The following is a 26,088-nucleotide window of genomic DNA, read 5'->3' on the forward strand; positions in this document are numbered from 1 at the left end:
ACGGCTGGCTGCTGGCGGTAGTAGCGGAGGACAGATAAAAAATGAGGTATGGCTAAGGAAAAGGTAAAAATGCAAGCAACATGACTTGAACCCAAGACCTACTACTTGATAAACAACCACCTATCCACGAGGCCAAATCTTCTCTTGTGAACATAATGGAAGATATAAGTTTTTTTTTAAAATGTATGGTATGGCTAAAGCTACACTAAGCCATAATGGCTCCTCCGCCACTGGCTGGCGGCAGAGGTCTTTGCCCTGTATTTCAGCGATTTGTTGCTCCAGCTCCCTAGATTTTTGCTCTTCTTCTATGTTCATCTGGCTTACTATGGCCTGCATGTTGGTTCGCTGCCTCTTGGCTGCGAGTATATCTTTATGTTTTTGTAGATGATTATTTTTAATGCGAAGTGCTCGTAATTTGAGCTGGTCTTCAGCTTAGATGCCAGGACCTCGTTGTCCTTGATGACGTCATCAGCCTATAGGTGGGTGAAACCTTGGGGGTGAGGGAGGCCCTCAGAACTGCACGTGTGAATGGTGCCTTCGGGGTTGGTGGGTTCTCGGTTTGGAGACGCTTGCTATTGAATGCTCCGTCGTAGTTTTTGAGTGCATCTTGGGTAGGCCTCGGCATTCGGTTCTTCGGTTCGTTCGGTTCGGTTCGGTTCCTCGGTTCTTGTAGAAATTCGGTTCTTCAAAAACTAGAACCGAAATAGCAAGATAAAGAAATCAGAACCGACTAGTTCGGTTCTCGGTTCTTCGGTTCGGTTCCTCGGTTCTAACCGAACTGTAACAGCCACTCTAAAATTATGAATAACGACAACTTTTGTGAGAAATTTCAGCAACATCTCCCCACAAACAACGACAAGTGCACAATGACTATAATTTCATAGATAATACATGGATGATTAGAGGTTCAACATAAGTCGATAACACAACATCCGAAGTTACAAACACATGTAACAAATTGAATCTAATACTTTTGGGTTTTTCGATTCTTTCGGTTCTTTGGAGTGCAGAACCGAAAATATCTCATTTATTTCGGTTCTCAAAAAACCAGAACCGAAATTCATAACGGTTCCTTCGGTTCGGTTAGTTCGGTTCCGGTTCTCGGTTATTTCGGTTCGGTTCCTCGGTTCCGGTTCTTTTTGCCCAGGCCTAATCTTGGGGGGCATCGTCAACGAGGGCTACCTTGCCTTTTTTTCTCGGCGAGGGCCACCTTGCAGCGTCGTCCAGGGACGTGGTTGACTTGGAAGTCGCTTTCTTGGGGGGCCATCGCAGGTTTGCTTTGTCGTAGCACGAACGTGGGTGCCAAATGTTAGGACCGACTTACATGTGGTCAGGTTTAGGGTTTAGGGTCTTGTTAAGCGTGTCCCATCCATGTACAACACGAGAGTATTTATAGGTAACTGAGCAGGTAGGTGTGCCCTTCTAAGTATTGTTATACCATCGATCACCTGCTACAGCTCCAGAATATTTCCCCTTACAGGATCATTACAACAATGATAAGTACAGTCTGATTAGACGTACTACGAAACCTACTCCGTAAAGGGGCTTACAAATGGACCCAAATGACGACGGAACGCGGCCTGGGTCCCACCGCCGTTGGGCGGCGTGGCCTTTGCCCGCACGTGGCACCCTTCGCCCTGCGAAATCGAGCCTTCAACCTCACTAAGACTAGCGTCGTTCAAAACTGTCTGAGTCGATGGGGGCGCTTCACGAGGCTACAACTAACCCCTTTTAAATAGTGCGGCTCTTCGTTCCGAAGTTTCTGACAGAGACTTCGATCCTGATACCGGTCGAAGACCTCTCTTCTTGTACCTACGACAAAATCTACCTAGGACAAAATCTATTCAGTTGATGTTAAAAAAGTCTGACCGAGTGAACGGTCACCGGTCCGCAGTTTATATGGTGAAGTTTAAATTAGTAGACGAGAAAGAAAGGTCGCTGGAGAGAGTAGTATAAAACTTCTAAAAGGTTAGCAAGCCGCCAGAAGGGCCCAACGTTGCAGAGTGTTGTAGATGCGGGCCGCGCTGTATGGTCTTAGCAAGAAACGAAGGATATATGCGGCCCAAGTTCGGGCTAAACCCCTCCTTCTCCCACGACGCCGATCCCCGTCGCCGCCGCCTCATTTCCTATCAGTCCGAACCGTTCTTCCGTCCTGCTCAGGCGTTCCGACCAGCGTTGCTCGCTTCTCGTCACTCCCGCCGGCTGCTGCTCTTGTCTACGCCACGGTAGAATGGCTTTCCTCTTCAACAAGTTCCAAGAGGTACACGTCCTGTCTGTTGCTATTCACACCAACCAACCATCACGGGATCTCGATCTGCCTGATTCCTCCTCGTCGCGTGCGTCAAAGCCAATCATGGCGTTCGTCATGAATTTGTTGACACGAGGAAAATTCTGTCCTGTACTGCACTCTTTGCCCCGATAGGCAGATGCTCGGCACGCAGTGGGAATTTTGCGCTTTCAATATGTGGGGATTGATTCAGTGTTTCTCGTCCTTCTTACCTTTGTTCTTAGCTTCGAAGCTGTCTGCATCCTCGTTCAGATGACTATTTGATTTCTCAGTATTTTATGTAGTGTAACTGTTACAGCACTAGCCCACGAAGGTTGATTTGATTTTATGTCAATATGTAATCGCCGTAAATATTATCACCATTTTAATTGATTTTATTGCTAAATGTTCAGGCAATCAGAACAATTGCCAAGAGCCCCATGTTTGCTCGTGATCCAAGGCATCTTCAATTTGAAGCTGATGTGAATCGTTTGTTTCTCTATACAAGGTTTGCTAATATCCAAAGAAAAAGCAGATCTGGTTTTCCACTTTTTATTGTTGTCATTTCTTTTTACGAAGTATTGTGCTTCTTGCCTGTGATTGGCGGAGAACTCAAATTAGCACATCAGCACTTGCAATTTTGTGTACTTGGATTCTTTCAAGCTTTTGCCTGCCAATTTGTTTCTTTTAAATAGTTGTCATTTCATTCTGGTTGTTCATAAGTGAAAGCCATTTGTGTGAATGTCTGGTTAGATGAGTTACATCTTCTCAACTCTTCATTTAGGCTGGTACCCCTAATCAAACTGCAGGAAGTGTCGGGATCTCCGAGCTCATGGAGATTTTGTTATACCTAGTTCTCTTGCAAAACCATTTGTGAAGGTACCATTTCCTGAATTTCTTCTGCTATGCACTTAGCTATTATCGTCTCGGGGAGAATGCTGACGAGAAGGACGCTGAGGAGATTATTGACTTGGCTAGCAAAGCTTCTATTGCTGATCAGCAGAAACAAGTGCAGGATAATGTTCATTATGAACTTACGCATATGTGCCAAGCAATGGATAGCATTTTATGTCCTGATACAATAAACGACCCATCAAAAGGACCTTCAGAAGCACATAATCATTCTCAGCGTAGTGGCTTAAGTTTTGCCGTTGGTGGTGCTGCATCTGCAAACAAGCAAAGGTAGTTTGTTCTGACAAAGTACATTACATTGGTGCATTCCTGTACAAGGGTATTTCATCCTAAAATAGGCTAGTATGTCGATCACTTGCATGTGGATGATACTGTTGCATAACATGTACCATTGAGGAGTTAGTTTCATTGTTTCAACATTTTTCTACTACTTGTCTACTTAACTAATGAAGATAAGTATGGTAACTGAGTTAATTTAGCTCTGTGTGGGGGATATGCAACTGAGTTAACATTTTTTTGTATCTTATATTAGCCATGCTAGCTTGGTTCGCATATTATTGGCATGTCTTATCAGCACCATTTGTTTGAACTTCTATTCTCGATTACATACAGATGCTGATATGCATTGATCTGTTGATTCTAACATTGTATGCATCATTGAATAAATATGTTGCTGCAAGAAGCAATGCTAAATCCTGGAGAGCTTACATGTGTTTATATCTGCACTTGTTTCCATCCTACAAATTCTAATAAGATAAGTGATCATCTATTGCTCTGCAGTGCAATTATCCCTGCTACACGACCTTTAACTCGAGCAGAATTGTCAAAGAAATTCAGGGATCATTTTGGGTACACACTTGACATCGGACCATCTGGAATTCCTCATAAAGACGCAGGTCAAGGTTTATTCTTATCAGGACAAGCAAATGCCGGTGCTGTCCTAGCCATCTATCCTGGTGTTATATATTCACCTGCTTACTATCGATATATACCTGGATACCCAAGAATTGATGTTTGCAACAACTATCTAATCACAAGATATGATGGGACAATAATTGATGCAAAACCATGGTGTTTTGGTGGTGAAACAAGAGCATTATGGGATGGTTCAGATTTGGTGGATTACAATGCTATGGCACCTAAAGGCTCAGAGAACAACTCTGATCGGGTGTGGAGAATGCTAAGCAAGCCTCTAGAAAAAGGTGTAAGGGAAAATTTTGGTGAAGTGCTTGAACGACGAAATCCCCTTGCTTTTGGTCATTTTGCAAATCATCCACCCAAAGGTTCAAGTCCTAATGTCATGATCTGCCCATACGATTTTCCTTTGACAGAGAAGGACATGAGAGTATACATCCCTAACATTACGTTTGGTGGTCAAGAGACCATTAGGATGAAGAGGTTTGGCTCCTTCTATTTCAAGTCTGGAGGTTCTGATAATCAGGCTGGTGATTCTCTAGTACTGAAGACGCTAGTGCTGGTGAGCACAAGGTCCATATGTGATGAAGAGCTCTTTCTTAATTACCGTTACAGTAACTCAAAAAGACGACCAGAGTGGTACAGCCCTGTCGATGAAGAAGAGGATAAGAGGAGATGGAGCTAGTTTAGCACTTCTGTATCATTCTGGTTGTGCATTTTTTTGGCTAACTTTTTTAGTTCTTTCCCCCCTGGAAATTGCAACTGAGCATTGGTAAGCTCCTGAGATCGAGATGACAGTTTTGACTTAATTCGTCATTTGGTATTACATACTTTGGTGTCCCAATTACCATCATGATAAAAGTTAAGCTACTCATGTAAGTTCTACTCTCAGGTCCTTTGTGGTGCTTAAAGGATTACATTTGTTACTCCTTTTATGTGTGTCTATCCCAATGATTATCTATGAAAGATAAATAATTTATGCATATATTGCCTGATGATGAAATTTATGTTGGAGATTCCCGTGTGTGAAGCCTAGACCAGGAGATCGCACTATTATATCTTAACACCATGCAGTTGTCCTTTTAAGAATTTAAGAGTGGGTGTTTGGTTCCCACCTCCTAAATTTTAGTGACTAAAGTTTAGTCACTTTTAGTCCCTAAACAACCAAACGGTATATGACTAAATGAGGCCTCCTAAATAGAAATTCAAGAGACTGTTTAGTCTTTTAAGTTTAGGAGGGTAACTAAAGAAACCAAACACCCCCTTAAGGGCTTCGGTTTGAGGTGGATTGAGTAGGATTGGAGGAGATTAAATGCACTCCTATACAAATTTGTATTGGAGGAGATTAAATGCAACTCACATGGTACGGGGGCAAACCACCGAAATCATTTTGAAAATGATCAAAGATTGCTCATTTCGTGGTGGGATTATTACCTGTAAAATGAGACATTGAATATCATGTAGAAAAGCCTACTTATTATCACCGCGATTACGCAGCTTGCTTATATTGATTTAACGCATGATTAGAGTTATGTTACGTAACTGTGACTCTTGTAAACTCATATATGGCATGGCTATTACTGTAGTGGCACCGTCTGGTTTATATCTACATAATCGAGGAATCAGTGTGCGTTTCTCTTGATCAACGAGGTTGCGTCTGGAACGGAACCTTTTGCCTTCTGCATACTCCTAGTAGATAGTTGTCAGAATTAGTGGACATGAAGCGGACGTAGGGCCTGTTTAGTTCGCTGTCTAACTTTTTTTTATCTAAAATTAGTTCTTTAATTTAGCTGATTAAGCTTAGCAAAGTTGTGGCACGGTTAGCGTGACCCCGTAAGTTTCTGGAGTTTTAGTGCCAAAATACAACCTCCTCGGTTCATGGGATACGGAATAAATGCATCCTGAAGATAAGTTCTCATGCACAGACGTAAGTCTCCGTCGAAGATAAGCTCTCGAGTCTATTTTGGCCTTCTAAGGATGGGTGCGTTTCTTAATTACAAGTTTTTCTCTCTCTCTCTTTCGACATCACCCATGAGACGATAAGCCAACGGCGTCCAAGTCATGAATACAAATTGACAAATTCTAGCAATTTATTTTCTGTCATTACAGTATATATATATATATATATATATATATATATATATATATATATATATATATATATATATATATATATATATATATATATATATATATGACAGTGTATTTAAATCCAGTCAACCTTCGTATAGAAACCACGGCGTCGGCGAGAACCATATATACCTGTTTCGGATGGCAACTGGTTTGGTTTTCGACGTCAAGCTGTAGAAAATAACCCCTTCTAGAGAGCGGGGGCTGTTGGGAGATCAAATCTTCAAGGTCGTCCATTTCGATCAATCACCATACCGCAGTGATCTCATTCATTCATGTCCACAAGAACTGCCATGTATGCCGGCCCGGTACAATCATGCACTAGCTGACGAATGCAGCTGACGAACGCCCAGATCGATCAGGCTAACCAGTAAGGCCTTGTTTGGTTATTCCTATATCGCATGGATTGGATGAGATTGGAAAAAATTAGTAGAGATTTTGACTTGCTATGGATTAAAACTCATCCAATCCTTTCCAATCCACATGAATTGGAGAGAAAACGAACAAGCCCTAACAGGGGATCGAATACACTAGCTGGAATTTGAGTTACTGACACAATCACGGACGCAGCCGGAACGGAGCACGCAGCCGCTGAGGTTTTTGTGGAGGCCTAGCCTCGGCCGCGTCGCTCTGGGTCAGCGCGGAGCCTGTGTATCAGTGTATGCCGTATGCTTATATAGATAGCCACACGGCCGGGGGGCGATGTGACGACGCACCAGCAGCGAGGAGCAGCGGCAGCGGCGGACCACGCATCCTCCCTATCTTCACGAAATCACGATGGCGCCCGCCTGCTCCTTGCTCGCGCTCGCCCTCTCGGTCTGCTCCGTCGTCGCGGTCGCCGCGGCGCAGCAGGTGGACGCCGTGGCCGCGGCGCAGCAGGAGGCCGACCGCGTGGCTGGTCTGCCGGGGCAGCCGCCCGTGGGGTTCGCGCAGTACGCCGGGTACGTGACCGTGAACGAGACGCACGGCCGCGCGCTCTTCTACTGGTTCTTCGAGGCCACCGCGTCGCCCGACAAGAAGCCACTGGTGCTCTGGCTCAACGGCGGTACGTATGCTCCGATCCTTTCCCTGCTCTGCGTCTGCATGCGCGGCCGCGCACGTCGTTCGTCCCTACCACTACCTGCACCATTTACTCCGGTGTCTGCTGCTCGTACTTGACTCGCCATAATTTCCCGTGCGCTGCCGCTGCTTGTCTTGGATAGAAGCTTTGTACAGTTCTACTGCTCCATGTTTCTTGTGCTTGGCGGCCATGGCATGTCTGCAACATGCATGCGCTTGATTATGCAGAGAGATCGGTTAAGAATCGTTCGAGAGATACGGATAAGGTGACGAGGGCTCTGATAAGGACAGTTTAGACCCCTTTGGTAGGGCTTCGAGGGCTTCTTCAATCTTTCTAGAAAAGAGAGAGCTCCAGTAAAAACACTTCTAAAACTCTTTCTAATAATATTGAGGGAACTGTTTTGCTCAAACTGCCAGGTAAAAAGACTTACCAAACAGAGCCTTAGTTGAGACGTCCATTTTACCTTCCAAGCAAGTGGTCAGACTATCTGCAGCGGTTACCTCTAAATTTCTCCCCCTATATCACTTTTTTGCGTCACATCATCAATATTTCATCCCCTACTTTTTCATCTCCTACAGAGGTTTCCCCTATTTTCTCCACCTATACCTCACTACAACCATAAAATATCATTTCATATACTAATTTTTATCTACTATCAATTTTTCTTCAACTAACAATTAGAAGAGGGCCCACGTCGTGCACTGGTTTCGAGGGCAGGGGCAGCTTGCAGCCAGCCACATCTGGCGTGGTCCTATGCATTCCTCTAGAGCTATAGCGCGTAGAGGCAAGTGTAGGGACGACCGATGCAGCAGCAGAGTGACACTAAATAGGAACAACGGTATAGGGGAGAGGGCGGCTGGCGGGAAGCGCTGCGGCGAGTCTTAGGCTCAGTCTCTAAGAGTTGCGGGAGTGATGCATGACGTCTCTGCTTCTGAATTGTAGCCTGGTACGGTACTATATATGAGCTACAATATCAGTTAGCTAGGTGCTAATGCATGTTTAAATAAGGTAGCGTTTGGTTTTAGAGTATTATAAAATAAAGTCACTTTGCTCTTAATTAATTGTTGTTTGGATTGTTTCCTGTAGAACGGAGTAACTCTAAAAAAATAAAAATTATACTCGAATGTCGAACTATCTGGCTCTCCAAAATCTTCCGAACGGAGTCGGCCGTTCTATCTTCTATCCCATCTGACTCTCTGGACCAAACACTGACTAAGATACTACTTAGCTTAACTAGACAGACTAGCAGTAGTATAGTATTGTCGGGGACCATAATTAGGGGTACCCTCAAGACGCCTAATTCTCAGCTGGTAACCCCCATCAGCATAAAGCTGCAAAGGCCTGATGGGCATGATTAAGTCAGGGATCAGTCCACACGAGTGACTCGATCACGCTTCACCCGAGCCTAGCCTCGGCCGAAGGCAGCCGACCTCGAGAGACTTCCGTCTCGCCCGAGGCCCCCTTTTTATGGCGGACACATCACCGGCTCGCCCAAGGCCTTGGCTTCGCTCAGAAGCAACCTTGACTAAATCACCACACCGACTGACCAAATTGCAGGGGCATTTAACGCACAGGAGGCCTGACACCTCTATCCTGATACGCACCTCCGGCAGAGCCGAGGTGACCGCCGTCACTCCACCGCTCCACTGGCCAGTCTGACAGAAGGACAGCGCCGCCTGCGCCACTCCGACTGCAGCGCCACTCGACAGAGTAAGTCTGACAGGCAGTCAGGCCTCGCCAAAGGCGCCACGGCGAACTCCGCCCCGCCCGACCCCAGGGCTCGGACTCGGGCTAAGACCCGGAAGACGGCGAACTCCGCTCCGCCCGACCCCAGGGCTCGGACTCGGGCTAAGACCCGGAAGACGGCGAACTCCGCTCCGCCCGACCCCAGGGCTCGGACTCGGGCTAAGACCCGGAAGACGGCGAACTCCGCTCCGCCCGACCCCAGGGCTCGGACTCGGGCTAAGACCCGGAAGACGGCGAACTCCGCTCCGCCCGACCCCAGGGCTCGGACTCGGGCTAGGACCCGGAAGACGGCGAACTCCGCTCCGCCCGACCCCAGGGCTCGGACTCGGGCTAAGACCCGGAAGACGGCGAACTCCGCTCCGCCCAACCCCAGGGCTCGGACTCGGGCTAAGACCCGGAAGACGACGAAACTCCGCCTCGCCCGACCCCAGGGCTCGGACTCCGCCCTGGCCTCGGCCGAACGACTTCCGCCTCGACCGACCCCTTGGCTCGGGCTCGGCCACGGCAACAGAAGGCAGACTCAACCTCGGCTTCGGAGGAAACCCCACGTCGCCCTGCCTAGGGCACAGACCGCCACGTCAACAGGAGGCGCCATCATCATCCCACCCCGAATCGACTCGGGTCACGGAGAACAAGACCGGCGTCTCATCCGGCCAGCTCCGCCAGAGAGGCAATGATGGCGCTCCACAAGCTCTATGACGACGGCGGCCCCTAGCTCTCTTACGGAAGCAGGACAACGTCAGCAGGGACTCGACCGCTCCAACAGCTGTCCCTCCATCAGGCTCCGCCACACCTCCTACAGCCACGACATCACGCCAGCAGGGTGCCCAGATCTCTCCGGCTGCCACATTGGCATGTACCTAGGGCGCTAGCTCTCCCTCCGCTAGACACGTAGCACTCTGCTACATCCCCATTGTACACCTGGATCCTCTCCTTACGACTATAAAAGGAAGGACCAGGGCCTTCTCAGAGAAGGTTGGCCGCGCGGGACCGAGGACGGGACAGGCGCTCTCTTGGGGCCGCTCGCTTCCCTCACCCGCGTGGACGCTTGTAACCCCCCTACTGCAAGCGCACCTGACCTGGGCGCGGGACGAACACGAAGGCCGCGGGACTTCCACCTCTCTCACGCTCGGCTCCGGCCGCCTCGCCTCTCCCCCCTTCGCGCTCGCCCACGCGCTCGACCCATCTGGGCTGGGGCACGCAGCACACTCACTCGTCGGCTTGGGGACCCCCCTGTCTCGAAACGCCGACAGTTGGCGCGCCAGGTAGGGGCCTGCTGCGTGCTGACGAACAGCTCCCCGTCAAGCTCCAGATGGGCAGTCTCCAGCAACCTCTCCGGCCCGGGACGGTGCTTCGTTTCGGGACTCTTGAGTTCATGTCCTTCGACGGCAGCTACGACATGACACTTCTTCCACTGCCGCGCGACTACGACAATGGCGGCCGACAACCCGCCCGCCGGCGGCGGAATCGACGACGTCTACCCCGCGTGGTGGAAGAGCAACATTCGGGCTCGCTCCGTTCTCTCCCCCGCCAACGGAGGAGGAGGCGGGGCCGTCAAGGCCAGACGGGAGGCCACGCTTCGCCGGCCGTCGAGCGAATCGACGCCCCCGACGCCCCGACGGAAGGCACGCCGGACGTCGACCTCGCGTTCGAGACGGAGGCAAGCGCCGTCCCCCCGCGGCACGCTGACCCCGAGCAAGAAGACGACGCCGGCGCGCTCGCGGAAAGCCTGCAGGACGTCGCCCTCGAACCAGAGACGACGGCGCAACCAGTCCCCGATGTGACTACGTCGCTCCACGTCGACCAAAAGGTAACGACTAACTCCCATCTTGCGTCATTTCGACTCGGCCTCAACCCGCCAAACGACCTCGTTTTGGCGGGCGCTCTCATTGAGGCGAGTGCAACCCCACTGAGGTTCTGTATGCGGTCGCCTTGGGACCGACTGACGGACGTCTCGACCTACGGACCCTCCGGGTCCGAGGAAGATGACGATCCCAGCATCGGTTGGGATTTCTCCGGACATGGCAACCCCAGTGCCATGCGGGACTTCATGACCGCATGTGACTACTGTCTATCCGACCGTTCCGACGGAAGCCGCAGCCTCGGTGACGAGAGCTGCGGCCCAAGCCGCGAATGTTTCCACATCGAGCTAGGGGATCCCACCGAGGGCAACCATCTTGGCATGCCGGAGGATGGTGATCTCCCTAGGCCGGTGCCTCGCGCCGACATCCCACGGGAGCTAGCTGTGGTCCCCGCTCCGGCGGGGGGTTACGACCCACAACTCGAGCAAGTCCGCGAGGCGCAGGCCAGGCTCAACGAGGGAACAGGGGCGCTTGAGCCGATCCGTCGGGACGCCGGACAGGCATGGGTGGGCCAACCCCTGGCCGGAGAAATACGTCATCTGCCCCAAGGTCTCCAGCACCGCGTCGCCAACGACGTCAGGATCAGGCCGCCGCCCGCATCCAGCGGGGTCGGTCAGAACCTGGCGACCGCAGCGATGCTCATCCGCGCGATGCCGGAGCCGTCAACCACCGAGGGGCGGCGAATCCAGGGAGAACTCAAGAATCTCCTGGAAGGCGCTGCGGCCCGGCGGGCCGAGAGCACTGCATCCCGGAGGCAAGGATATCCCTCGGAACCTCATGCCGCGACTTCCCGATTCATGCGGGAGGCCTCGGTCTACACCGGGCGCACGCGCAACACCGCGCCTGCGGCCCCGGGCCACCTCGGCAACGAGCACCATCGACGCGACCGTCGGGCTCACCTCGACGAAAGGGTGCGCCGAGGCTACCACCCCAGGCGTGGGGGGCGCTACGACAGCGGGGAGGATCGGAGTCCTTCGCCCGAACCACCCGGTCCGCAGGCCTTCAGTCGGGCCATCCGACGGGCGCCATTCCCGACCCGGTTCCGACCCCCGACTACTATCACAAAGTACTCGGGGGAAACGAGACCGGAACTGTGGCTCGCGGACTACCGCCTTGCCTGCCAACTGGGCGGAACGGACGACGACAACCTCGTCATCCGCAACCTCCCCCTGTTCCTCTCCGACACTGCTCGCGCCTGGTTGGAGCACCTGCCTCCGGGGCAGATTTCCAACTGGGACGACTTGGTCCAAGCCTTCGCTGGCAATTTCCAGGGCACATACGTGCGCCCCGGGAACTCCTGGGACCTTCGAAGCTGCCGGCAACAGCCGGGGGAGTCGCTCCGGGACTACATCCGGCGATTCTCGAAGCAGCGCACCGAGCTGCCCAACATCACCGACTCGGATGTCATCGGCGCGTTCCTCGCCGGCACCACTTGCCGCGACCTGGTGAGCAAGCTGGGTCGCAAAACCCCCACCAGGGCGAGCGAGCTGATGGACATCGCCACCAAGTTCGCCTCCGGCCAGGAGGCGGTCGAGGCTATCTTCCGAAAGGACAAGCAGCCCCAGGGCCGCCCGTCGGAAGAAGCTCCCGAGGCGTCTGCTCCGCGCGGCGCCAAGAAGAAAGGCAGGAAGAAGTCGCAATCGAAACGCGACGCCGCAGACGCGGACCTTGTCGCCGCCGCCGAGTATAAGAACCCTCGGAAGCCCCCCGGAGGTGCAAACCTCTTCGACAAGATGCTCAAGGAGCCGTGCCCCTACCATCAGGGGCCCGTCAAGCACACCCTCGAGGAGTGCGTTATGCTTCGGCGTCATTTCCACAAGGCCGGGCCACCCGCCGAAGGTGGCAGGGCTCACGACGACGACAAGAACGAAGAACACCCAGCAGGGGGGTTCCCCGAGGTCCGCGACTGCTTCATGATCTATGGAGGGCATGCGGCGAATACCTCGGCTCGGCACCGCAAGGTCTGCTCGGTGAAGGTGGCGGCGCCAGTCTACCTAGACTGGTCCGACAAGCCCATCACTTTCGACCGGGCCGACCACCCCGACCATGTGCCGAGCCCGGGGAAATACCCGCTCGTCGTCGACCCCGTTGTCGGCGATGTCAGGCTCACCAAGGTCCTGATGGACGGGGGCAGCTGCCTCAACATCATCTACGCCGAGACCCTCAAGCTTCTGCGCGTCGATCCGTCCTCCGTCCGAGCAGGCGCTGCGCCCTTCCACGGGATCATCCCTGGGAAGCGCGTCCAGCCCCTCGGGCGACTCGATCTCCCAGTCTGCTTTGGGACACCCTCCAACTTCCGAAGGGAGACCCTGACGTTCGAAGTGGTCGGGTTCCGAGGAACCTACCACGCCGTGTTAGGGAGGCCATGCTACGCGAAGTTCATGGCCGTCCCCAACTACACCTACCTGAAGCTCAAGATGCCGGGCCCCAACGGGGTCATCACCGTCGGCCCCACGTACAAACACGCGTTCGAATGCGACGTGGAGTGCGTGGAGTACGCCGAGGCCCTCGCCGAGTCCGAGGCCCTCATCGCCGACCTGGAGAACCTCTCCAAGGAGGTCCCAGACGTGAAGCGCCATGCCGGCAACTTCGAGCCAGCGGAGACGGTCAAGGCCGTCCCCCTCGACCCCAGCGGCGACACCACCAAGCAGATCCGGATCGGTTCCGGGCTCGACCCCAAATAGGAAGCAGTGCTCGTCGACTTTCTCCGCGCAAACGCCGACGTCTTTGCGTGGAGTCCCTCGGACATGCCCGGCATACCGAGGGATGTCGCCGAGCACTCGCTGGATATTCGGGCCGGAGCCCGACCCGTCAGGCAGCCTCTGCGCCGATTCGACGAGGAGAAGCGTAGAGCGATTGGCGAAGAGATCCACAAGCTAATGGCGGCAGGGTTCATCAAAGAGGTATTCCATCCCGAATGGCTTGCCAACCCTGTGCTTGTGAGGAAGAAAGGGGGGAAATGGCGGATGTGTGTAGACTACACTGGTCTCAACAAAGCATGTCCGAAGGTTCCCTACCCTCTGCCTCGCATCGACCAAATCGTGGATTCCACTGCTGGGTGCGAAACCCTGTCCTTCCTCGATGCCTACTCGGGGTATCACCAGATCCGGATGAAAGGGTCCGACCAGCTCGCGACTTCTTTCATCACGCCGTTCGGCATGTACTGCTACGTCACCATGCCGTTCGGCCTGAGGAATGCAGGCGCGACGTACCAGCGGTGCATGAACCATGTGTTCGGCGAACACATCGGTCGCACAGTCGAGGCCTACGTCGATGACATCGTGGTCAAGACACGGAAGGCTCCCAACCTCCTCTCCGACCTTGAAGTGACATTCCGGTGTCTCAAGGCGAAAGGAGTCAAGCTTAATCCTGAGAAGTGTGTCTTCGGGGTGCCCCGAGGCATGCTCCTAGGGTTCATCGTCTCTGAGCGAGGCATCGAGGCCAACCCGGAGAAGATTGCGGCCATCACCAGCATGGGACCCATCAAGGACTTAAAAGGGGTACAGAGGGTCATGGGATGCCTCGCGGCCCTGAGCCGCTTCATCTCACGCCTCGGCGAAAGAGGTCTGCCTCTGTACCGCCTCTTAAGGAAGGCCGAGTGTTTCGTTTGGACCCCTGAGGCCAAGGAAGCCCTCGGCAACCTGAAGGCGCTCCTTACAAAGGCGCCAGTCTTGGTGCCGCCGGCGGACGGAGAAACCCTCTTGGTCTACGTCGCCGCGACCACTCAGGTGGTTAGCGCCGCGATTGTGGTCGAAAGGCAGGAGGAAGGGCATACATTGCCCGTTCAGAGGCCGGTCTACTTCATCTGCGAAGTGCTGTCCGAGACCAAGATCCGCTACCCACAAGTTCAAAAGCTGCTGTATGCTGTGATCCTGACGAGGCGGAAGCTACGACACTACTTCGAGTCCCATCCGGTAACTGTGGTGTCATCCTTCCCCCTGGGGGAGATCATCCAGTGCCGAGAGGCCTCGGGCAGGATCGCAAAGTGGGCAGTGGAGATCATGGGCGAAACGATCTCGTTCGCCCCTCGGAAGGCCATCAAGTCCCAAGTGTTGGCGGATTTCGTGGCTGAATGGGTCGACACCCAACTACCAACGACTCCGATCCAACCGGAGCTCTGGACCATGTTTTTCGACGGGTCGCTGATGAAGACGGGGGCCGGTGCGGGCCTTCTCTTCATCTCGCCCCTCGGAAAGCGCTTGCGCTACGTGCTGCGCCTCCACTTCCCGGCGTCCAACAATGTGGCCGAGTACGAAGCTCTGGTCAACGGATTGCGGATCGCCATCGAGCTAGGGGTCAGACGCCTCGACGCCCGCGGTGATTCGCGGCTCATCATCGACCAAGTCATGAAGAACTCCCACTGCCGCGACCCGAAGATGGAGGCCTACTGCGACGAGGTTCGGCGCCTGGAAGACAAGTTCTTCGGGCTCGAGCTCAACCACATCGCTCGGCGCTACAACGAAACCGCAGACGAGCTGGCCAAGATAGCCTCGGGGCGAACGACAGTCCCCCCGGACGTCTTCTCCCGGGATCTGCATCAACCCTCCGTCAAGCTCGACGACGCGCCCGAGCCTGAGGTACCCTCGGCTCAGCCCGAGGTACCCTCGGCTCAGCCCGAGGTATCCTCGGCTCAGCCCAAGGTACCCTCGGCTCAGCCCGAGGTACCCTCGGCCCCCGAGGACGGGGCGTTGAACGTCGAGGAAGGGCAGAGCGGGGCCACGCCAGACCAAGATTGGCAGGCCCCATACCTGCAATATCTCCGTCGAGGAGAGCTACCCCTCGACCAAGTCGAGGCTCGGCGGGTAGCGCGACGCGCCAAGTCATTCGTCTTGCTGGGCGACGAAGAGGAACTCTACCATCGCAGCCCCTCGGGCATCCTCCAGCGATGCATCCCCATCGCCGAAGGTCGGGAACTGCTGCAAGAAGTACACTCGGGGGCTTGCGGCCACCACGCAGCACCCCGAGCCCTTGTTGGAAATGCCTTCCGGCAAGGCTTCTACTGGCCAACGGCGGTGGCTGACGCCACTAGAATTGTCCGCACCTGCGAAGGGTGCCAATTCTATGCGAAGCGGACACACCTGCCCGCTCAGGCTCTGCAGACAATACCAACCTGGCCCTTCGCTGTATGGGGTCTGGACCTCGTCGGTCCCTTGCAGAAGGCGCCCGGGGGCTACACGCACCTGCTGGTCGCCATCGACAAATTCTCCAAGTGGATCGAGGTCCGACCCCTGAACAGCATCAGGTCCGAGCAGGCGGTGGCATTCTTCACCAACATCATCCATCGCTTCGGGGTCCCGAACTCCATCATCACCGACAACGGCACCCAGTTCACCGGCAAAAAATTCTTGGATTTTTGCGAAGATCACCATATCCGGGTGGACTGGGCCGCCGTGGCTCATCCCATGTCGAATGGGCAGGTAGAGCGTGCCAACGGCATGATTCTACAAGGGCTCAAGCCTCGGATCTACAACGACCTCAACAAGTTCGGAAGGCGATGGATGAAGGAACTCCCCTCGGTGGTCTGGAGCCTAAGGACGACGCCGAGTCGTGCCACGGGCTTCACGCCGTTTTTCCTGGTCTACGGGGCTGAAGCTATCTTGCCCACTGACCTGGAATACGGCTCCCCAAGGGCGAGGGCCTACACCGAACAAAGCAACCAAGCCAGCCGAGAGGAATCGCTGGACCAGTTGGAGGAAGCTCGGGACAGGGCCTTACTACACTCGGCGCGGTACCAACAGTCCCTGCGACGCTACCACGCCCGAGGGGTCCGGTCCCGAGAACTCCAGGTGGGCGACCTGGTGCTTCGGCTGCGACAAGACGCCCGAGGGAGGCACAAGCTCACGCCCCCCTGGGAAGGGCCATTCGCCATCGCCAAAGTTCTGAAGCCCGGAACATACAAGCTGGCCAGCAATCAAGGCGAGATCTACGGCAACGCTTGGAACATCAAACAGCTACGTCGCTTCTATCCTTAAGATGTTTTCAAGTTGTTCATATACCTCGCACCTACGCAAAGTTTAGTTGTCAAGGAAGGGTCGGCCTAGCCTCGGCAAAACCCGACCCTCCCTCGGGGGCTAAAAGGGGGGAGACCCCCTCTGCGTCGAATTTTTCCTCGAAAAAGGATCTCTTTTTAGCAGGATTTCTTTCGTGCTTCTTGACTACTTCGGAAAGCGGATCCTGGAAACGACGAGGTGCACGTAAGCAGCCAAGGCTGACCGAGCCGAGGGACTCCTACGCCTCCGGGATACGGATACCTCACTCGTCCCCTTCTGCGATAAGTAACTTGCGCTCGGATAAAGCGACTCCGTGGACCGAACGAGTCATCACGTTCGGAAGCTCTCCTGCCGAAGCAGTCCTTCAAGCTTCCTCGACTAAGTCGGGGACATGGCCTCATGGACGGGTGAAAGTACGCGTAAGCGGCAAGGCCGACCGAGCCGAGGGATTCCCACGCCTTTGGGATACGGATACCTCACTCGTCCCTTCCGCGAAAAGCAGCTCTTGCTCACACAAACATCCCTGTTACCGACGAAGTCCAGATGCTCGAAACAGGAGGAAAAAAGGCGCAGCTTCGCAAGTGCAGCGAGGGTGTTTTCTTCTGGCCTCGGCGGCCGCAGGAAGCACACGCTACAAGATGATCGGATCCTGCAGGCTCGGGTCTTCATGCCGAAGGGAGCTGTAGCACCCTTGGCATCGACGACGTCTTTAGCAAAGCCCGACCCAGCCTCGGGCAGCGCCGCGGTCCAGGGGCTCCTCCGGGAATCCGGCCCGAGCAGGCGGCTCAACCGGTTACCCCTGGGGCCTCGGTCAACCGGCTCCCAAGGGCGCCAGCCCGATCCGAGGCCTCGACTGATCGACTTTGGCGTCGGCCCCGCTGACGGACAACACGGCTAGGCTCCGGCCAACCAGGTTCCCATTCTCGAGCCAACTCCGCCTCTGTTCATACTGATATCGCTACCCCCGGCCTCGATCCACCGAAGGGCGACCGAGGGGTCTCTTCAACTAAGCTAGAGGAGCCTCACATAACAAGGCCGAACGGGCCGAGGGATTCCTACGCCTCCGGGATACGGATACCTCACCCGTCACCTTGACACGGGGCAACTCATGCTTGGTAAAGCAGTTCAGATAATCAAATAGGCGAGACCTAGTGCTCGAAAGTGAGGAAAAAACACGGCTCAGTGCCGAAGTTACATACACGTTCAGGCCTCGACAGCCACAATGAACGAGGACCACTGGCATACGAGATGCCACTACCAACGGAACTCCGGTTCCCCCCTCCGCAGGTACGAACGACCCCACTCCATGGGGAAGGCCTGCGGAACCACAGAAGGCCGATGGCCGGCTCACCGCCGCCCGTCCTGACTACGGCAACAGTGGGTCGGCGCTGCTGCGATCTTGCCCTCGCCCTCGCCGACGCTCGAGGGGCGAGGACAAGCACACCGGCGCGGTAGCCCGAGGCGCCGGTGATGGCAGTGATCCCGTCGGTGACGAGGACTTCTCAAGCCGTCTCCGCATCAACGCCGATGGCAGGGGACACCAGCCCCCCGGCAGATCCCCACTCAAATCCTCCCAGATGAGTGGGGCGCCGGCCTCTGTGCAAGGGCGCCATCCCAGTGCAAAAGCAGGACCACCCCAGAACACGAACGCCGCCCTAATGGCGCGCGGAACCCTGGGTGGTCCTCCCGTGCACACGATGCGGCGGCCGCCCTCCGGTAGGAGGGGTCGCCGGAAGCCCGGCCGACGACTCCGACACGCTGGAGGTGACGACGCTCGCCGTCGTTCAGCCCCACGTTATCGAAGTCCGCGCCGTCCGCAGGGCCAGCGAACGCCTCTACCCCCAAGCGCCACGGGAAAGGGCGACCCGTGGACCCACGCGGAAGGTAGAGCGCCGGCTCAGCGTGGCTCCCGCCCCAGCGGGGATGATGAACATCCTTGAAGCTGAGGGTGGGACCAAGATCGCAGCCTGGCTTGCTCTTCCCCACCCAGAAACCGACAGTCACCATCCTGGGTGATCGTCGGCATGGGGGTACGGCCGGGCCGGCTGATGAAAATCCTTGAAGCCGAACGATGGCTGAGAGGTACCAGCTCCCATGAAGTTGCGTTCCTCCAACGAGGAGGCGGAAAGGCGGCGGATACCCCCCATCCGGGGGCTTGGAAGACGGGAAGACCCGACGCTTAAGGGAGGAAGAAGACATGGTTGCCTTACGAAGGGAGCCTCCCTCCTTTTAAAGGCAACTCCCCCTACGTGCGCCCCCAAGCGCCACGGACCGAGTCTTCTCCAACACGCTCCAAGGCCCTCCCCTGCGACTCGGGGGCTGGGTCCCGCATGTCATGCAAGCCGGCTCAGGGCAGAAGAAGCCAAACCGCCGCGCATGGTGCGCACGACCGTCCAGCGGTTACAGGCGACCCCCCATTTTCGCCCAGACCAACGGGCGGAAGGGGCGGGCAGCCATGCAGGCGGCATGCAACCGCGCCAGATGGACGCGCTTCTCCGACTTCTGACACGCCAGCCTGGAACCCAGGCCCACGCGTCGAGCAACCGGCGCGCCAGTTGCTGCATGCAAGCAACTGCACCGCCACTTGTGCCACCATCGCGCCCCTTCGGTTGCGAAGCCTATGCCACGACTCGAGGCGACCCAACAGCGCCAGACTGGCGCGTCGGTCAAAGCGACCGAAAGTGGGCCGGCAGTAATAGCGGTGGCAGGCGGGCGGGCACAGCAGTCACGTCGTCAGCCAGGCTCACGTCCCATCCTGAGACAGCAAGGGAGCCTCCTCTCACGGTGTGAAGACGGTGCACCCGTGACCCATTCCTCGAACGGATCGCACGCGCGCAACGCCGCTGATAGTCGCCTAGAGGGGGGGTGAATAGGGCGAAACTGAAATTTACAAATATAAACACAACTACAAGCCGGGTTAGCGTTAGAAATATAAACGAGTCCGAGAGAGAGGGCGCAAAACAAATCCCAAGCGAATAAGCAAGTGAGACACGGAGATTTGTTTTACCGAGGTTCGGTTCTTGTAAACCTACTCCCCGTTGAGGAGGCCACAAAGGCCGGGTCTCTTTCAACCCTTCCCTCTCTCAAACGGTCCCTCGGACCGAGTGAGCTTCTCTTCTCAAATCAAAGCCGGGAACAAAACTTCCCCGCAAGGGCCACCACACAATTGGTGCCTCTTGCCTTGATTACAATGGAGTTGTGATCTCAAGAACAAGTGAGAAAGAAAAGAAGCAATCCAAGCGCAAGAGCTCAAATGAACACGGCAAATCACTCTCTCTAGTCATTAGGGTTTTGTGTGGAATTGGAGAGGATTTGATCTCTTTGAATGTGTCTAGAATTGAATGCCTAGAGCTCTTGTAGTAGTTGAGAAGTGGAAAACTTGGATGCAATGAATGGTGGGGTGGTTGGGGTATTTATAGCCCCAACCACCAAAAGTGACCGTTGCTGGCAGCCTCTGTTCGATGGCGCACCGGACAGTCCGGTGCACACCGGACAGTCCGGTGCCTCTGCCACGTCACCATTGCCGTTGGATTCTGACCGTTGAAGCTTCTGACTTGTGGGCCTGCCGAGGTGTCCGGTGCACACCGGACATGCACTGTTTGATGTCCGGTGCACCGGTATGGGCAGCCCTGACGTCTGCGCGCGCTGCGCGCGCATTTAATGCTGCGCAGGGAGCCGTTGGCGCCGCAGAGAGCCGTTGCTCCGCTGGCACACCGGACAGTCCGGTGCACACCGGACAGTCCGGTGAATTATAGCGGAGCGGCTGTCGTGAAAACCCGAGGATGACGAGTTCCGGAGGCCGCGGTTCGTTGGCGCACCGGACATGTCCGGTGCACACCGGACAGTCCGGTGAATTATAGCGCGCCGGCCTCCGCGAATTCCCGAGGGCGAAGGGTTGAAGTCGAAGTCTTCTGGCGAAGGGTAGAAAACGAAGTCTACGGGCGCACCGGACACTGTCCGGTGCACACCGGACAGTCCGGTGCCTCCAGCCAGAGGTGCCCTCGGTTGCCTTATTGCTCCTTTGTTGAATCCAACACTTGGTCTTTTTATTGGCTAGATGTGAACCTTTTATACCTGTATAATCTATACACTTGGGCAAACTAGTTAGTCCAAAGATTTGTGTTGGGCAGTTCAACCACCAAAATTATTTAGGAACTAGGTGTAAGCCTAATTCCCTTTCAATCTCCCCCTTTTTGGTGATTGATGCCAACACAAACCAAAGCAAATATAGAAGTGCATAATTGAACTAGTTTACATAATGTAAGTGCAAAGGTTACTTGGAATTGAGCCAATATAACTACTTACAAGATATGCAAGGAATGTTTCTTTCTTATATAACATTTTGGACCATGTTTGCACCACATGTTTTGTTTTTGCAAATTCTTTTTGTAAATCCATTTCAAAGATCTTTTGCAAATAGTCAAAGGTAAATGAATAAGAGTTTGCAAAGCATTTTCAAGATTTGAAATTGTCTCCCCCTATTTCAAATGCTTTTCCTTTGACTAAACTCCCCCTAAAAGAGATCCACCTCTTAGTGTTCAAGAGGGTTTTGATATACCATTTTTGAAATACTACTTTCTCCCTCTTTTGAACACAATAGGATACCAAATGATAAATACTTTTGGAAAGCACTAAGTTTTTGAATTTGGTGGTGGTGGTGCGGTCCTTTTGCTTTGGGCTCATTTCTCCCCCTTTTTGGCATGAATCGCCAAAAACGGAATCATTAGAGCCCTCGAAGTAATTTCTTCCCCTTTGGTCATAAGTAACGAGTTAAGATTATACCAAAGATGAAGTCCGGTCCTTTTGCTTTTGAGCTTTTACTCTCTCCCCCAAGGATGAAGTCCTTTTCTTTGATGCTCATTTCTCCCCAAGGAATAGAGAGTTGCTCGGAGTAATGGCGAAGCATGAGTTACGGAGTGGAAGCCTTTGTCTTCGCCGAAGACTCCAATTCCCTTTCAATATACCTATGACTTGGTTTGAAATAGACTTGAAAACACATTAGTCATAGCATATAAAAGAGATATGATCAAAGGTATTTAAATGAGCTATGTGTGCAAGCTAGCAAAAGAAATTTCTAGAATCAAGAATATTGAGCTCATGCCTAAGTCTGGTAAAAGATTGTTCATCAAGTGGCTTGGTAAAGATGTCGGCTAATTGATCTTTAGTATTAATGTAAGAAATCTCGATATCCCCCTTTTGTTGGTGATCCCTAAGAAAATGATACCGAATGGCTATGTGCTTAGTGCGGCTATGCTCGACGGGATTGTCGGCCATTTTAATTGCACTCTCATTATCACATAGCAAAGGGACTTTGGTTAATTTGTAACCGTAGTCCCGCAGGGTTTGCCTCATCCAAAGCAATTGCGCGCAACAATGTCCTGCGGCAATGTACTCGGCTTCGGCGGTGGAAAGAGCGACCGAATTTTGCTTCTTTGAAGCCCAAGACACCAAGGATCTTCCCAAGAACTGGCAAGTCCCTGATGTGCTCTTCCTATTAATTTTGCACCCCGCCCAATCGGCATCCGAATAACCAATCAAATCAAATGTGGATCCCCGAGGGTACCAAAGCCCAAACTTAGGTGTATAAGCCAAATATCTCAAGATTCGTTTTACGGCCGTAAGGTGGGATTCCTTAGGGTCGGATTGGAATCTTGCACACATGCAAACGGAAAGCATAATGTCCGGTCGAGATGCACATAAATAAAGCAATGAACCAATCATCGACCGGTATACCTTTTGATCCACGGACTTACCTCCCGTGTCGAGGTCGAGATGCCCATTAGTTCCCATGGGTGTCTTGATGGGTTTGGCATCCTTCATCCCAAACTTAGCAAGAATGTCTTGAGTGTACTTCGTTTGGCTAATGAAGGTGCCCTCTCGGAGTTGCTTGACTTGGAATCCTAGAAAATACTTCAACTCCCCCATCATCGACATCTCGAATTTCTGTGTCATGATCCTACTAAACTCTTCACATGTAGACTTGTTAGTAGACCCAAATATAATATCATCAACATAAATTTGGCATACAAACAAGTCATTTTCAAGAGTTTTAGTAAAGAGTGTAGGATCGGCCTTGCCAACTTTGAAGCCATTATTAATAAGGAAATCTCTAAGGCATTCATACCATGCTCTTGGGGCTTGCTTGAGCCCATAAAGCGCCTTAGAGAGCCTATAGACATGATTAGGATACTCACTGTCTTCAAAGCCGGGGGGTTGCTCAACATAGACCTCTTCCTTGATCGGTCCATTGAGGAAAGCACTTTTCACGTCCATTTGATAGAGCTTAAAGCCATGGTAAGTAGCATAGGCCAATAATATGCGAATTGACTCAAGCCTAGCTACGGGTGCATAGGTTTCACCGAAATCCAAACCTTCGACTTGTGAATACCCTTTGGCTACGAGTCGAGCTTTGTTCCTTGTCACCACACCATGCTCATCTTGCTTGTTGCGGAAGACCCATTTGGTTCCTACAACATTTTGGTTAGGACGTGGAACTAAATGCCAGACCTCATTCCTCGTGAAATTGTTGAGCTCCTCTTGCATCGCCACCACCCAATCCGAATCTTGGAGAGCTTCCTCTACCCTGTGTGGCTCAATAGAGGAAACAAAAGAGTAATGTTCACAAAAATGAGCAACCCGAGATCGAGTAGTTACCCCCTTATGAATGTCGCCGAGGATGGTGTCGACGGGGTGATCTCGTTGGATTGCTTGGTGGACTCTTGGGTGTGGCGGTCTTGGTTCTTCCTCATCCTCCTTTTCTTGATCATTTGTATCTCCCCCTTGATCATTGCTATCATCTTGAGGTGGCTCGTCTTCTTGATTTTGCTCTTCATCATTTTGAGCCTCATCCTCATTTTGAGTTGGTGGAGATGCTTGCATGGAGGAGGATGGTTGATCTTGTGTACTTGGAGGCTCTTCGGACTCCTTAGGACACACATCCCCGATGGACATGTTCCTTAGCGCGATGCATGGAGCCTGTTCTTCACCTATCTCATCAAGATCAACTTGCTCTACTTGAGAGCCGTTAGTTTCATCAAACACAACGTCACAAGAGACTTCAACTAGTCCAGTGGACTTGTTAAAGACCCTATATGCCCTTGTGTTTGAGTCATAACCAAGTAAAAAGCCTTCTACAGTTTTAGGAGCAAATTTAGATTTTCTACCTCTTTTAATAAGAATGAAGCATTTGCTACCAAAAACTCTAAAATATGAAATGTTGGGCTTTTTATCGGTTAGGAGTTCATATGATGTCTTCTTGAGGATTCGGTGAAGATATAACCGGTTGATGGCGTAGCAGGCGGTGTTGACCGCTTCGGCCCAAAACCGGTCCGGTGTCTTGTACTCATCAAGCATGGTTCTTGCCATGTCCAATAGAGTTCGATTCTTCCTCTCCACTACACCATTTTGTTGTGGCGTGTAGGGAGAGGAGAACTCATGCTTGATGCCCTCCTCCTCAAGGAAGCCTTCAATTTGAGAGTTCTTGAACTCCGTCCCGTTGTCGCTTCTTATTTTCTTGATCCTTAAGCCGAACTCATTTTGAGCTCGTCTCAAGAATCCCTTTAAGGTCTCTTGGGTTTGAGATTTTTCCTGTAAAAAGAATACCCAAGTGAAGCGAGAATAATCATCCACAATAACAAGACAATACTTACTCCCGCCGATGCTTATGTAAGCAATCGGGCCGAATAGATCCATGTGGAGTAGCTCAAGCGGCCTGTCGGTCGTCATGATGTTCTTGTGTGGGTGATGGACTCCAACTTGCTTCCCTGCCTGGCATGCGCTACAAATCCTGTCTTTCTCAAAATGAACATTTGTTAATCCTAAAATGTGCTCTCCCTTTAGAAGCTTATGAAGATTCTTCATCCCAACATGGGCTAGTCGACGATGCCAGAGCCAACCCATGTTAGTCTTAGCAATTAAGCAAGTGTCGAGTTCAGCTCTATCAAAATCTACCAAGTATAGCTGACCCTCTAACACTCCCTTAAATGCTATTGAATCATCACTTCTTCTAAAGACAGTGACACCAACATCAGTGAATAGACAGTTGTAGCCCATTTGACATAATTGAGAAACGGAAAGCAAGTTGTAATCTAAGGAATCTACAAGAAAAACATTGGAAATGGAATGGTCAGGAGATATAGCAATTTTACCAAGTCCTTTGACTAAACCTTGATTTCCATCCCCGAATGTGATAGCTCGTTGGGGATCTTTGTTTTTCTCATATGAGGAGAACATCCTTTTCTCCCCGGTCATGTGGTTTGTGCACCCGCTGTCGAGTATCCAACTTGAGCCCCCGGATGCATAAACCTACAAAACAAATTTAGTTCTTGACTTTAGGTACCCAAACTGTTTTGGGTCCTTTGGCATTAGATACAAGAACTTTGGGTACCCAAACACAAGCCTTGGAGCCCTTGTGTTTGCCCCCAACAAACTTGGCAACGACCTTGCCGGATTTGTTAGTCAAAACATATGATGCATCAAAAGTCTTAAATGAAATGCTATGTTCATTTGATGCATTAGGAATTTTCTTCTTAGGCAACTTGGCACGGGTTGGTTGCCTAGAACTAGATGTCTCACCCTTATACATGAAAGCATGATTGGGGCCAGAGTGAGACTTCCTAGAGTGAATTCTCCTAATTTTGCTCTCAGGATAACCGGCAGGGTACAAAATGTAACCCTCGTTATCCTGAGGCATGGGAGCTTTGCCCTTAACAAAGTTAGACAAATTTTTAGGAGGGGCATTAAGTTTGACATTGTCTCCCCTTTGGAAGCCAATGCCATCCTTGATGCCAGGGCGTCTCCCATTATAGAGCATACTTCTAGCAAATTTAAATTTTTCATTTTCTAAGTTATGCTCGGCAATTTTAGCATCTAGTTTTGCTATATGATCATTTTGTTGTTTAATTAAAGCCATATGATCATGAATAGCATCAATATCAACATTTCTACATCTAGTACAAATAGATACATGCTCAACAATAGATGTAGATGGTTTGCAAGAATTAAGTTCAACAATCTTAGCATGAAGAATATCATTTTTATCTCTAAGATTGGCAATGGTAGTATTGCAAACATCAAAATCCTTAGCCTTAGCAAGCAATTTTTCATTCTCAATTCTAAGACTAGTAAGAGAAATGTTCAATTCTTCAATCCTAGCAATCAAATCATCATTATTATCTCTAGGAGTGGAAATTGAAACATCACAAGCAT

The 26,088-nt window shown here is 52.3% G+C and overlaps 2 protein-coding genes across 5 annotated transcripts in view; both read left to right on the top strand.

Annotated features, from left to right (window-relative positions):
* The first annotated feature begins 1,991 nt into the window (after positions 1–1,991).
* On the top strand, positions 1,992–5,076 carry LOC100192794 (uncharacterized). Of its 3 annotated transcripts, none has more exons than XM_008682847.4 (4): positions 2,023–2,600; positions 2,680–2,774; positions 3,182–3,448; positions 3,959–5,076. In XM_008682847.4, exons 2-4 carry the CDS (start codon positions 2,707–2,709, stop codon positions 4,776–4,778), a joined length of 1,155 nt encoding a protein of 384 aa, XP_008681069.1. In that variant the 5' UTR covers positions 2,023–2,600; positions 2,680–2,706; the 3' UTR covers positions 4,779–5,076. The 3 variants fall into 3 exon arrangements, with proteins under 3 accessions (XP_008681068.1, XP_008681069.1, NP_001131459.1); NM_001137987.1 differs by having other exon boundaries at positions 2,148–2,260; positions 3,959–5,075; XM_008682846.2 differs by lacking the exon at positions 2,680–2,774 and having other exon boundaries at positions 1,992–2,260.
* A 1,697-nt stretch (positions 5,077–6,773) lies between these two features.
* The window catches only part of LOC100279206 (Serine carboxypeptidase-like 34), a 29,120-nt gene continuing 9,805 nt past the window's right edge, over positions 6,774–26,088 (top strand). The window contains exon 1 of one of the 2 annotated variants that reach the window (XM_008645213.4): positions 6,774–7,268. In XM_008645213.4, the coding sequence (XP_008643435.1) occupies positions 7,001–7,268 (268 nt within the window). In that variant the 5' untranslated portion in view covers positions 6,774–7,000. The remainder of the gene's footprint in view (positions 7,269–26,088) is intronic. The other variant, XM_008645214.4, reaches the window with a different exon arrangement.

Source organism: Zea mays, chromosome 5, assembly GCF_902167145.1.
Source record: "Zea mays cultivar B73 chromosome 5, Zm-B73-REFERENCE-NAM-5.0, whole genome shotgun sequence".
NCBI classification, from domain to species: Eukaryota; Viridiplantae; Streptophyta; class Magnoliopsida; order Poales; family Poaceae; genus Zea; species Zea mays.

Excerpts from the sequence above, each read along its gene's own strand:
- LOC100192794 (XM_008682846.2), top strand. The coding sequence starts at position 2,013 with ATGCGGGCCGCGCTGTATGGTCTTAGCAAGAAACGAAGGATATATGCG. Across the intron at positions 2,261-3,181 it reads TCTTCAACAAGTTCCAAGAG|CTATTATCGTCTCGGGGAGA; the intron begins GTACACGTCCTG and ends CTATGCACTTAG. Across the intron at positions 3,449-3,958 it reads GCATCTGCAAACAAGCAAAG|TGCAATTATCCCTGCTACAC; the intron begins GTAGTTTGTTCT and ends ATTGCTCTGCAG.